At 39.2% G+C, this 14,027-nt stretch overlaps 1 protein-coding gene across 1 annotated transcript in view; it reads left to right on the top strand.

Moving 5' to 3' along the window:
• Positions 1-9,090, top strand: part of LOC122940901 (keratin, type I cytoskeletal 19-like) — a 34,057-nt gene extending 24,967 nt beyond the window's left edge. The window contains exons 5-8 of the mRNA XM_044297800.1: positions 924-1,049; positions 1,330-1,547; positions 2,645-2,670; positions 3,849-9,090. Coding sequence (XP_044153735.1) covers positions 924-1,049; positions 1,330-1,547; positions 2,645-2,670; positions 3,849-3,940 — 462 coding nt within the window. The 3' untranslated portion in view covers positions 3,941-9,090. The remainder of the gene's footprint in view (positions 1-923; positions 1,050-1,329; positions 1,548-2,644; positions 2,671-3,848) is intronic.
• The last annotated feature ends 4,937 nt before the right edge of the window (positions 9,091-14,027 follow it).

Raw genomic sequence — 14,027 nt, 5'->3', positions numbered from 1 at the left:
AATATTTTGTTTGTCCCCCATTTTATGGTATTCCAATTTAATTTTGACTTTAGTTATTTTTTCAAATTGGAACATGTTCATTTATTTTTCTTTTACCTGTGGCAATCCAGAAACATAAATAATACTATCGTTAATGGAGAAAAACTGTACTACACTCCACAGAAAACCGGTCTCTCATTTTCCGTATGTAGATAATCATGGCTTTATAATTGGAGAGAGTGAAGCTTTATGATACCCCAACAATATATTTTACATACATTAGTGTACATATGAAGAAAATCAAAATATGTCCCCTATCAAAGACCAATATTAATAAATTCCCCACAGTCTTTAAGGTGAGTTCATTATTTCAAGGGAATGGAACCTATTTCTATAATCCTTAAAAAAAATGTAAAGTATATGTGCACTTCTACAATTCAGTTTTGTTTTAGTGCATCTAAAATGAAATAAATTAATCACATTTTCAAATATAATAGTTTTCTGTAAAAAGAAAAAACAACAACTTTTTTGTATACTGCTGCCATGTAGTCGTATGTCTCCATGGTTATAGACTACAAACAAACCCAGCACAGACCCGACCTTAGTGTTGTACAAATTTTAATTTTCCTAATACATTCTAACGATTGCGCCAAGTGACTGGAAAAGATGTCATAACTTATAACTTCAAAAAATAAATCATATAATTCATATAATTATTGACAAACCGTGTCTTGTGACAGAAGCAGGACTATGGCATATACGATAATCAATAAATCCTCCAAATATGGTTTAATATAACAATCTGCCATGTACAGTTGTGCCTGGTAAGTATTCATAGTCCCAAGCCTCATTCTAATCTTCATTGTATGGTGAGCTTTGACAAAAAGTCAAAAGATTCATAATCGTCCATTTGATTGTCACAATGTACATTAATATTTTTTCAGTCATCAACAGTCCAACAGGAAGTAAATACAAACACCGAAGCCTTACAAAGTAGCAAAAACCAGATCAGAGAATTAAAGAGAACTCTCCAGGATCTGGAAATAGAGCTTCAAGCAGAGATCAGTAGGGTGAGTGTTGTTTCTTGGTCTAATTGTATATAAGTATTTACTTGCTCTGTCTCTCTCTCTATATATGTATATATGTATATATATATATATATATATATATATACACATACTCATTCAATAGCAAGCTCACCATTCCAACAACTCCTTCTTTTTGCCAGTGAGTGTATAGTGCCCTGTCAGTGGCACTATATTTAAAAAAAAGAAATTGTATAAGTGTCTTGGAACATCCATTTTCACTGTTTCTCCACAATTCTTGATTGTGAACTATTTCATCTTTTAGAAACATGGTCTAGAGAACACATTAGAGGAGACCCAAAACCACTCATCAGAACATCTTGAGAAAATTCAGACGCTAATCTGCCAGCTGGAAACTGAGTTGGGCAAAGTCAGATATGATCTGGAAAGGCAGAACAGTGAATATAAGATTCTTATGGACATAAAGAATCGTCTAGAGAATGAAATTAGCACATATCGACGACTAATTGATGGAAATAGCAGGTATGATGGGACTCTAGGAAGAGAAATATCACTTTGTTATTTGTAACACATTGAGCACCGCTTGTAGATTTGACTTCAAGTATAATGTTGGGGTGACAATATGAGCCCACCACTGAACAAGCTACAGGAAGAGCAAGGCTTCCTGAATATCAAATTATAGTTGAACAGTTGACTAATGCAAAGCAAAGGGCCACCATACACACTAGGAATACATTGGACAAACCCACCGATTTTGGCAGGACTGGCCAAAAATCTAATAAAACTCTCAATAAAATAAGGATTAAATGTATTGAATTTGAATGGCAAGGGAGTCTGTAAGAAGCTTACTCCGCTCTTCCTATTAAAATGTAAAATATATGGGCAGCTTAAAAATTCTGACCAGAAGCTGGTGGCACCACCTGTAATTGAATGTGCAAACTCAATTATGCAGAGATCCATTCAATTACCTGCCATTTTTTGCCATCCCATTAAAGTTGCAAAGAATGATTTGCCTTCTCTTATAGAGTGGGCCTGGCCATTTGGATACTAGCCAGCACAGAATGCTACACGTAACCATGTAACTCAGTAGGCCTTACCCCAATGTAGCATTTTGGTCTATCTGAATTCTGTTGAGACTTCGTTTCTTGAAACTACATAAACAGTATGACCCTTTCAGTAGTGCAAGACCATAGAAGTTGACTATACAGCATTGGTGCCTATCTAATATCCAGGTAAATATATGAACTAAATAAATGCTGAGAAGTGCATTAATTGATTCCATATAAATATGTTCCAGTCAATTACTGTTAAATCATGGTTAAATAGATTGCGTGGGATTAAAATACTATAGTACCATTGTAGTCCATGGGCTTTCTCTGGTATTGCAACTCACCTTCATTGATGTGAGTAGTAGACACTGACTAGGGACAAGAGTAACACTGTTTTCTCATACAACTCCTTTGAAGAACGTAACTGCCATAAATACAGTATATTGTTATCAATCCCAGTCACTTAGCATTTGACTGATCGTCCAAAATAAAATGAAATTATTATAGACTGGAATTACATTAGCCCTTTCTATATTCACCTATGTTCCTGTTTTTTCTTCTTCATTTCAGTGAGATGTCTACTCAACAATCTACAGGTAAAATTTAGTCTTCATATATATTTTTGTTATACACTGATTTATATGGAAATTATTCACACTTGTGAATCAAATATGGATTCTTAGTCAATTTGTGGCACTTCAATAGAAAAGAATGCAGGGTATGAACTGAGCCTACCTCAAAAATACTCAGTTGTATCACTAATGAGGTCATTACGTCTTGTAAATTTTGAATGACCTATTATGTCTTCTTTCTAACAATGTTTTTTCTCACTTATACCGTAGTTTAATAACTACCATTAAAATAAAAAAGTATCTGATCAACACTGGGCAGCCTCCGCCTCCATGAGTGGAGTGCCAGCCACCAAATCCTAACAGATATGACCATAATGACATGATATGTTAATAAATGGATATAAAAGAGAACAAAATATGGTATTTTATTGCAGAAATTGTACACCTCTTGTTCATAGGCTATGTTAGGTTTTACATACACTTAACTGGGCAATAGCTGCAACAATAGAGACAATCCTAAAACAGATTGACACTGTTTTTGAGGAAAAACTGCCTTAAAGACTATAGAGCACTGTTCACACTGTCACCTTTTGGAGCCTCTCTCAGCAGTTGTGTCCGACGTGACTGGAAGAATAGTTAAGCCTGCAGCACTATTTGTCCTATATAACACCACAATGTGCCATTTGTACATACAATTAAATACAACCTATTAAAGCATATAGCCTTAAAGGGGTTTTGGGGGAGTATAATATTGATAATGTATCCTCAGGACAGGTCATCAATATCAGATTAGTGGGCTTCCAACCCCTGCCGATCAGCTGTTTGAAGCTATTCCTAGTGGCTGTGCTTGGTATTCAATGAGGAGGAGTCAGACCTGACGATAAGTCATCAATACTGTACTCTCAGAAAACCCTTCACAGAGTTTATCTTATAAAGAAAATCCATTTCCATAAGTCCTATTGTGGCATCATAGAGAAGAGTGCTCTATCAGGATCCGCCTCTATGAGCTAGAATGAACCCAGCCATTCAATACATTGTCATGGTCAGGAACAGTAATTTATAAGGCAACCTTTTAGGGACCCTCATTTTTGAGACAAACCTTAAAAGATTCCTTCATACTGCTTGACTTTCAAAAATACAGATTAATCAGATGCTTATTTTTGCATAATCACCTTAATAATTCAATATTTCTGCTATTTCAGACATACACCGAAAAGTCAAAACCATCGTTCAAGACATGGTCAATGGAAGAGTAGTGAACTCCAGAATTTCTGAGATACCACAGAAACTGTGACAGCTATAGACACTCAAATTTTGGGATGCAAAGTGTTTTACATCAAAAGCGCGTGACAGATCCCCTGTTTACATGTGCCAATATTTATCATTAATGTACAGTAGGACTACTCTAATACATACATGTCCAGAAAGATATTTATTGATGAGAACACAAGAGCAATTTGCAGTGTGGGGGTTGCCTTTTAAACTGAAACATAGAATGATGCCAGTTCTACTCATATTATTATGGTCATATAATCTAGGTTACATTTTTTATATTACATGATTGGTCTTTTTGTAAAGGTTTTATATAGGCATGTGTTCCTGAAAATGTGATTTTTTATTTTTTTTTCATGTTTCATTAACATCTAAACTGGTCTTTTCTACACATCTTATTGACCTCCAAAGACAATAGAGGGCCATGGTGTCTAGTTTAGACCATCCCATTTTCAAGTACCTTATAAGGCACTGAGTTAACAGACATGGTCTTAGTTTGAGACCCCTATCTATTAGTCAAAGAGTTACCCAAAGAGTGTCTGTCGAGGACTGAGCACGTTCATGTATTACATGAATAACTTATTGATTTTAATGGGCCCTGTGTAATGCTTTATGTCCCCTGTGGTGGCACTGCAGGGGAATTAAACACTTGCCCCTGGATTCCACAACAGGTCCCAGCAGCCTGGAATCAGTTTATGTTTGAAAGACATTCCTAACAAAAAGGGATTATCCAAGTGAGCAACCCCTTAACCCCCACCTTAACACAGCTTTCCTTAAGACCTAATAAGACGAAATGACATGATTGTAAGGCCATCTTTATATCACTTATAATTTACGATTGTCCAGTTAAAGTATTAAGGCTATATTCTAAATAGAAGCCACAACACTCTGCTTGGATCCATCGTTTGAAGGATACCACTGGTGTCCAACAGACCCAATAACTTATAATGGGGTTCATCAGATTTCGCCATGGTGTCCATAATTTTGACATACAAAAATAGGGCTGCAAATATTATTGACCAAACTCATTACACCTTCATCAACATAAAACAGAGTAGTCACGGTTAACAATTAATTTGTAACGTAAAACATAGAATGTTTCCAAAATGTGTTTTCATGCTTTTTAAGGACATAGGATATCTTTTATTGTTACAAATTTATAGAATTTTATTTTAATCATATTTTACATTTTTGTTAAATGATTGATATGTAAAAATACACACTAGGCCTCAAAACCAATAGAAAATAGAAATCAATCAGATGCAAGCATTTATTTCCCCCCACAGCCAAAGTTTGGTAATTATAGTTTATGTACTTTCATAGAAATAGATTTGCATAAAACTTTGTTCCAATACTGTAGGGAGCTCCATTTCCTCAACTTGGGTTCGGTTCCAAGTGGTACCTTGAAACCGGAACTGAGTTCGGGAAATAGATTTTTACAGTACAAATTAATTTATGAAGTTATTACCTGAAGTCTCGCGACACTTTGCAAAGCAGTAACTTTGGCTCATTGGAGCCAATACATCCTAATACTATGCGAAGCTCCTGCTCCATACAGTATTGGAACAAAGTTTTATGCAAATTGACTTCGGATGTTTCAACCAAACTCGATTCTCTCATCCCTATTTACAATCTATGAAAAAGTATCCGTTTTAACATCAGTTTATGAGGAGCTAATTAAAAGATGACAAACAAGATGGCTCAACTTCCTGCTGTTACCTTTACCAAAACAGCCACCGCAATCAAACGGCAAAGAATATCTGTAAGTAAATTAACATATTTACTAAACATTGGCTGCTGCTTTAACTTGTGACTGCCTAATATGTGGGCAATTTTACATTTTGGAAGAATATCCCCTTTAAAGGGTACCACTAGCTATGATCATGGCTGTGTGTCCGCTTGAAATGATGGCAAAAGATGCAACTGGAAAGATGGGCAATCCAGTTGTTTTGGTAATTGTGTAAGGCTAGAGGCCTCTCCTGCAAAGGAGGTTTTGCAAAAAAGGCTTGTGCCATCGTACAGCCGCCTAGGCAAAAATGCCACTGGTGGGAGATATAGTTGTGATCATTACTGGAAGTGGTTTTCTGGGAGTTTGACACTCCTCTGGATAGGTCATCAGTATCTGATCGGTGGAAGTGTGACACCTGGGACCCCCACCCATCAGCTGTTTGAGAAGGCACCGGCACTCGCAGTAGCTCTGCAGCCTTCCCTCTGCTCACCAAGCACAGCGCTGTATATTGTATGGCGGCTGTGCTTGGCACCACATCCCCATTCACTTTAATGGCCATGTGACCATTGAATGTGACGTCACATGAACCTAGGGAAAGCTGAGAGAAGGCTGCAGCACTACTGTGAGCACCGCTGCCTTCTCAAACAGCTTATCTGTGGGGCTTCCAGGTGTCACACCCCCACAGATCAGATATTGATGACCTCCTATTCTGAGGCGTAAAACTCCTAAAAACCCCTTTGAATGTGTCTGGTAGCTATTGGCAACTACTCCACTCATTCTCTCTACTAGTAATAGAGGAGGCCCATAATCTATCTGATCTCAATGTCTCTATCCTAGTTGCTTCATATTAAGCTGTTACCATTTGCAATTCTGTCCCTTTTTCTTATTTAAATTTTCTTAATATTTTAATCAATTTGTAAATTCTTGCATGTATTTACAAAAAAATTATAATTTTCTTATATGATTCATTTTTTTCCCATATTTTAGGACTACTTAGATCTCTTGTTTGGTGTGAATGTAGTTTAGATAAGAGAGAAAATTGAATTAAAGATGCTCATTAGCAGATTTAGGAGAGATGAATGTGTCATTTAAAGGGGTATTCTGGTTATTTGAAGTTATATCTACAGGATAGGGGATAACCATTAGATTGGGGAAGTTCCTACCACTGGGATCCCCACAGATCTGGAGATTGGAGGCCACTTTACCTCAAAAGGCCTGCCGATATGAACAGAGCTGTAGGTCTAGCATGCACAGCCGTTCCATTCTTCTCTATGTGAATGCCAGAGATAGCCAAGTACACTGCTCTGTTCATTTGGGGGGAGCCGTGCAGGGTACGGGGCCCTCTATCGTGTAATTGGTGGAGGTTTCAGTGGTAGGATCCCTTCTAATCTAATTGTTATTCCCTATTGTGTGGATAGGGGATAGCTTCAAATTACCAGAATACCCCTTTTACAGTTAAGACAATGCAGTAGGTTTACCTAATCTTTTATAGATGACCACAAATAATAAAACATGACTTGTAGCAAATTACAATCTCATTTCTGCTACATGTATATAAAAACGTGACTGCCCCATTTCACGCATATGGTATAACATGTTTTTTTTAATGAATGTATGCTATGCAATGATTTCAGAACTAGATGGTAAAGCTTAAAGGGGTTGCTTAAGTACTCCAAGAGAGTCAGACCTGGCCACAGGTTGTGTGTGATACTGCAGCTCTACCCCATTCACTTCAATGGAACTGAGAGGCAATACTGGACATGACCTACTATATGACCAGGTGAGGTGCTGTTTTTGAAGAAAGCAGCCCTATTTTTCTAATACTATACAACTCCTTTAACCTGGATTGGACAGTATATGTAAGTTCAGTGCTGGTGGTAAAACCACTATGAATGTGCTAAATATGAGTATCAAAGATTATTTTTGTAACTTTTTTTGAAATTGATATGAGAACCATACGATTAAGATTTCCTAGCAAGGTATTCACTTTAATATATTTCTATTTAGAGATAAAAAAAAAAAATTGAGGACAATATTCGAGAATTGCTCTAAAATGTTCATCCAGAGCTACCGTGTATATTCACTTTATATTGGTTCTGTCAGGTCTCTTATCCGAGGACAGCATATGATAGAAACAGGGGCGTAACTGGCTCCCCCCCTCCCCTGATCAACTTCCAACACGACCACCGGTCAACATTGGCCACCCTCTCCATACAACCCCCTATAACCTACACAGTAGTTATCCACCCTTAGTACCTTCACACAGTAGAATGCCCCCTAAGTGGCCCCATGCAAAAGAAAGGCCCTTTGGGGCTCAAACACAGTAGAATATCCTCTTAGTTCCCCCACAAAGTAATTATGCCCCCTTAGTGCCACTACTCAGTAATTATGCCCTCAGCCCCCCTCACAGTAGTGCTCAACCTTAATGCCCCCACACAATACTCCCCTTTAGTGCTCACGCACAGAAGTCCACTCCGTTAGTGCCCCCTTCACAGTAATTAGGCCCCTGTGGTATAAATAAAATAAACAAACATTAATATTCACCTAGTCCCATTCCCACAATGAATGAAGCAAATCCCGCTCTACCAAATAGACGCAATGAAGTGGCAGGGGAGCCAGGAGTCCTTTCAGCACTTAAATAGCATTTTACATGAAAATACGGAATTAAATCATAAGAAACTCTCTCTCTCTAAATATACAGTATATATATATATATATATATATATATATATATATATTACTAAAAGGTAAGATAGATTAATAGGTTCATTTTCCACATGATAGAGGATAAGTATCTCATTGGTGGGAGTCTGATCACTGGGACTCTAAATATGAATGGAATGGCACTGGCAGATGACACTTGTGCACTGCCTCTAAATGCATTCACCATGGCACTGCCAAAGAAAGCCAAGTACAGAACTCGGCTCTATCCGATCTGCCATTCCATTCATATAAGGGAATAGATCTCAGTTCATGGTGGGGGTCCTATAAGTCAGAGCACTAACGATCAGATACATATCACCAATCCTGTGAATAGGGGGCTAAGTCAAAAACATTGTCCACTTCTGTATTTTCAATTTATTTTTTACCTTTTCCCCCTTTAATTGACAGTTTTAAGAATGTTCAATTGTTACTAGAGGTTATTTATGATGAAGAATGGTGAATACAGATCAGTTTACTTTGCAGGTGTAAGAGAGCTGTTACATGTACAGTATATGTGAGAAAGATATAAAAATGTATGAAAACAGAAATTTATAATATATATGTTGTACCCCACTGATTAAGGCATATTTATGGATTGCTGTAAATGCAATAACTCAAATCTGTATTATTATAATTTTTTATTTTGTGAACATAAGCACTTACCTGTCATCTGTGTATATGTCCATGTGTCCCTTATCTCTTGATTTTGTCTGTAGTTCTAAATAAAATATTCTAACATATTGCATGAGCTCATTTCAAGTAAAGTATGACTACATAGTGTCAGACATCATGTATAGAAGTGGGAACAAAGCGATAAAGGTAACATTAAGGGTCCATTCACACTGTGTAATTTTGTTGAGGACAGCCACGCTGAAATTTTACAGAAAAAACACCAGCTATCTTCTCAGTCCCTTATCGGTGAAACCACAGCTATAAGCCAGAAGTCCCTGAGGGACTTGAACATGCAATGATGCAATCGTTTCTCCCAATAGACTGCCTATTGGCATTTCATTATGTTACTATGGAGCTCTGCCAGAAGCAGGGCTTCATAGGAACATCACTGTGGCAGGCTTCGGAGCATTCAGAGGTACCAAGGCTGCCACAGCAAGCAAGCAGCTCTCTCGATCTCAGCTAAGGGGGACTGTTTGGGTCCCGGGGGGCACAGAGCTCCCAGCCAAAGACTGCTCAGATGCCTTAGTCACAATTTACCATGGCATCTAAGAGGTTAAAATCCATAGTTGGCATTATCACAGATCACTTTTCCTTCGGGTTTCTGCTGTGTAAAAGAGCAGGCGCCCGGTGGCTATGGCATCCGCTATGTTCCTGAGTGGGGATGCCATCTTTAGAGTTCAGACGTCTGCCAAACATATACGGTGGCGGTGTGGAAGGGGTTAATATGGAAGTCTCCATAGACAGACCAGAATTTGGCACTGTTGTTGATGTAGACCACATGTGTACAGTGAAGCCTTTATGTTTTGTAAAATATTTTTAAACATTCAATATTATTTTGGGAATATAAGCTTTTATTGAACATTATCGACAATTAATATATAGTACATCAGTGCAAAGCAATATATATACAGGGTGGCCCACAAAAAAGTAGCCCGCCTACAGCGATAGTATGACAAGGTGAACGAGCAAGTGGATTCTGTTTTAATTGACCCACAAGTCAGAAAATGTTCCCCGTTCACAACAACGCATCTTTGGATCGTCAGATTATGTCGACTGATACTGCTTGTGATGCTGCGGATGGTGTTTGTGATGCTTTCCTTGAGTTCATCCAGGGGATGTGGATTGTTATTGGACACTTTCTGTTTTAAATTTCCCTACAGATAAAAATCGCATGTGGACAAGTCTAGGAAAGGTAGTGTCCATAACTCCTTGCTCACAGTTCACTCCTCCGTGAACAGTTTATGAATCCGTGCCGGTGATTTCCGTGAGGTCTGGCATGTTGCCCCATCTTGTTGGCAAAAGCAGGACATTTTTTCTTCTGGTGTTAGTTGGTTGTAAAACTGTTCAAAGATGTCCAGGTAAAGTGCGGTATTCACAATTAATTTGAATAAAATTGGGCACATTATTCCTGTTCCTGACGCTGTGCACCAAACACCAATTTTCTTGTTGTGAAGTAACATTTCTTGTGTCAAATGGGGATTTTTAGCAGACGAGTACCTTGTATTCTGGGAATTTATGTGTCCTGATAAATGAAACCAAGCTTCATCCATCATTAAGTACAGCAATGGGTCCAAAAGTCTGTCAGCAACCATAGAAGGCAACCAAGTCCAGTAATTTACACGTTTAGCTTTGTCAGACTCTTTTAGTTCCTGCACACATGCTATTTGGTACAGTTTCAGGTTCGGAGATTTCAGTACTCGCTGACACGTCATTCGTGAAACATCAACTCTTCAAGTTGATTTTTGCTTCTGAGCCCCTTACACAGTAGGGTTCATTGAACTGTTATTTTAGACACTCGTCTGGTTTCCCCTGGTTCATTTTGGGGGTGAGCTGCTCGAATCTAGTGTATCGGTCCACCCTCGCACACCTTTGTAGCCGACGTTCACATCGCATCAATGGCTTGAGGTGTTCGGCAGTTTCCATGTTGCTCATCCGCAATGGTACCATTTGTCTACTCACAATACACTTTCACAAACAGTTCACAAACCGCACAGTTTCAGAAATACTGCCACCCTTGACACGAGAGCTAAATATTATCCCAATATTCATCAGACCCCCAGTCTTCAACAGACCCCCAATCCTTATTAGACCTGAGATTAGCCCGCCAAATCAGACCTCCAATCTTCATTAGACCCCAACCCTAATCAGACCTCAATCAGACCTCAGATTAGACATAAAATAAATAAATGAACTTGCCTCTACCGCTCCAGATGGTGACACCCCTTGGGGGATCCAGTATGCTGTTTCTGCATGCTCCCTGGTATTCTGCCATTGCCGCACTTCATTGTGACCTGATGACGCACAGGTCAGAGTCAGGTCATAGTGTGCTACGTCCTGACACTGTAGTCAGGACGCAGTGCTGCGCGGCTCCTGCAGAAGTCCAGGGAGCCAAGAGTACAGCCAGCACTAGGAGTGCTATATTCACCGCCCCTCTGTCCTATTGTGTACTAATAAGTGCTTTCATAATGGAAGCGTTTATTACTATTTGCTTCATAAGATGCACTGACATTTGAAGTGAGCTGAGCTGAGTTGAGCTGTGTGACAGTTTTCCCTAAGGCCTCATGCACACGACCGTATGTATTTTGCGGTCTGCAAAAAATGGATCTGCAAAAAATATGGATGCTATCCATGTGCATTCCGTATTTTGCGGAATGGAACAGCTGGCCTCTAATAGAACAGTACTATCCTTGTCCGTAATGCGGACAATAATAGGACATGTTATACTTTTTTTTGCAAAATGGAAATACGGACATAAGGAAACGGAATGCAATTTTTTGGCGGACCCATTGAAATGAATGGTTCCATATACGCCAAAAAAACGGGAACGTACGCGGAAAGAAAATACGTTTGTGTGCATGAGACATAAAAGTGGTGAGTCCAATTGAAAAAAAGTAAGCTTCTGCTCCTGGGACACACCTTCAAAATTATATGACAATACAGTAGTTATCCTCTAAGGCCCTGATTCAACAAGACTGGCGTCTGATATGCCGATCTTGATGGGGCCTGCACTGCCGGTGGAGCGATATAATTTATGACAAGGCACAAACTGCAATTTTGCCCTCAAGCCAGAAAGAATTTGCTACAGATGGTGAGAGAATAATTATTTAAATCATGTTAATTTGCGGCAAATTAATTGTTACATAAGTGATGTCATGTTATTTTAATTAACATTTGAGTTCATTTGATTGGTTTAATTATTTTGTATCCTAAAACAATTAACCAGCAGACACAGGTATTTATGATTCACAAGTTCTTTTATGAAGCTGAACTGAAACTGAAGGAATGCATATTTTTTTTTACGTTATAGCAGATCAGCACTAAGAAGATAATCACAATTTTTTTTACGTTATAGCAGATCAGCACTAAGAAGAGAATCACTTTTTTTTTACGTTATAGCAGATCAGCACTAAGAAGAGAATCACTTTTTTTTTTACGTTATAGCAGATCAGCACTAAGAAGAGAATCACTTTTTTTTTACGTTATAGCAGATCAGCACTAAGAGAATCAAATTTTTTTCCTATAGGATCAAATTAAAACAATAAGGGTGTCATTTATCATTTAAGGTTGTTCTTATGTCACTTTATAAGCCCGGCTTTGCTTTGTGTGCCTGCGCCAAATTTATGAACTGGCGCATCTTAATAATATATCTGGTTCAATGTAGTTTACACCTTTATGTGTAAAAATACACTAGGGGTTGCCTGGCGCAGGTTGCGACTTTTTAGCGACTTTTTTAAAAGTCGCACATAGTAAATGAGCCGTAATCCAGGTCTAATCTGACTTTTAGCTCTTAAACATAGACCCTTGTGAAAAATGACAAGGAACACCAAATGTTGCAAAAATGTGACAGTTGCCAAAGTGGCCCCAAAGCGCTCCCCCAAAGTGACATCCAAAGCACTCCCCCAAAGTGACATCCAGCGCACTCCCCCAAAGTGACATCCACAGCGCTCCCTCAAAGTGTCATCCACAGTGCGCCATTACAGAGCCCAGCACAGGCTTCTCACAGAAGCCTTCTGAGCAGCCGTGAACAGTGCTGTGAGCTTTGACACCGACATCAGCGATGATGCCCCGTGAGATGGTCCCGACGTTTACCTAGTGCGCAGACATCGGGAAGGAAGACGGCCGGCCCATCAGTTGCAGGCGGTGTTGATGTCATTGATGACGCACCATCTCCTGCTGAAAAAAGGAAAAAAGAAGACAGGATGCGACAGGAAACGTTCAAAACGCTGAAGGAGTGATCACGTGACAGTGAAGAGGATCCAGGAAATGCTGATGCTGGTAAGTACTACTATCCCCATCTTCTCTCCACAGGTTAGATTCAGGGCTAATCTTTCAGGTTAGGGCCTGAGAAACCCTTAGGCCTCTTTCACACGGGCGTCGCGGGTGAGGACCGGATGCGTTCAGGGTGCATTGCGAGAAACCCGCGCGAGTAGACACACAATTTCAGTCATTTTTGTCTGCGATTGCATTCCATTGTTTAGTTTGCAATGCGTTTTACACGCGCGTGAGAAAAAACTGAATGTGGTACCCAGACCCGAACCCGGACTTCTTCACTGAAGTTCGGGTTTAGGTTCGGTGTTCTGTAGATTTTATTATTTTCCATTATAACATGGTTATAATGGAAAATAATAGCATTCTTAATACATAATGCAAAGTCCAATGTCAATTAAGGGTTAAAACATAATAAAAACATTCCTCACCTCATCCACTAGATCGCGCAGCCGGGATCCTCTTCTTTGTTCTTGAAGGACCTGCAAAAGGACCTTCGGTGACGTCAACGCAAGTCCTGCTGAATGAAGATAGAATGGGTACCACATTCAATTTTTTCTCACATGCGTGCAAAACGCATTGTACTTGCGTGGAAAAAAACTGAACAACGGAATGCAATCGCAGTCAAAACTGACTGTAATTGTGTGCCTACTCGCACGATTTTCCCTGAACGCACCTGCATTGCATCCGGCCCTCACCAGCGACGCCCGTGTGAAAGAGGCCTTAGCGTGACGGATTA

The sequence above is a fragment of the Bufo gargarizans genome, chromosome 6 (genome assembly GCF_014858855.1).
Source record: "Bufo gargarizans isolate SCDJY-AF-19 chromosome 6, ASM1485885v1, whole genome shotgun sequence".
NCBI lineage: Eukaryota > Metazoa > Chordata > Amphibia > Anura > Bufonidae > Bufo > Bufo gargarizans.
This window is presented reverse-complemented; position numbering and strand designations above follow the sequence as displayed.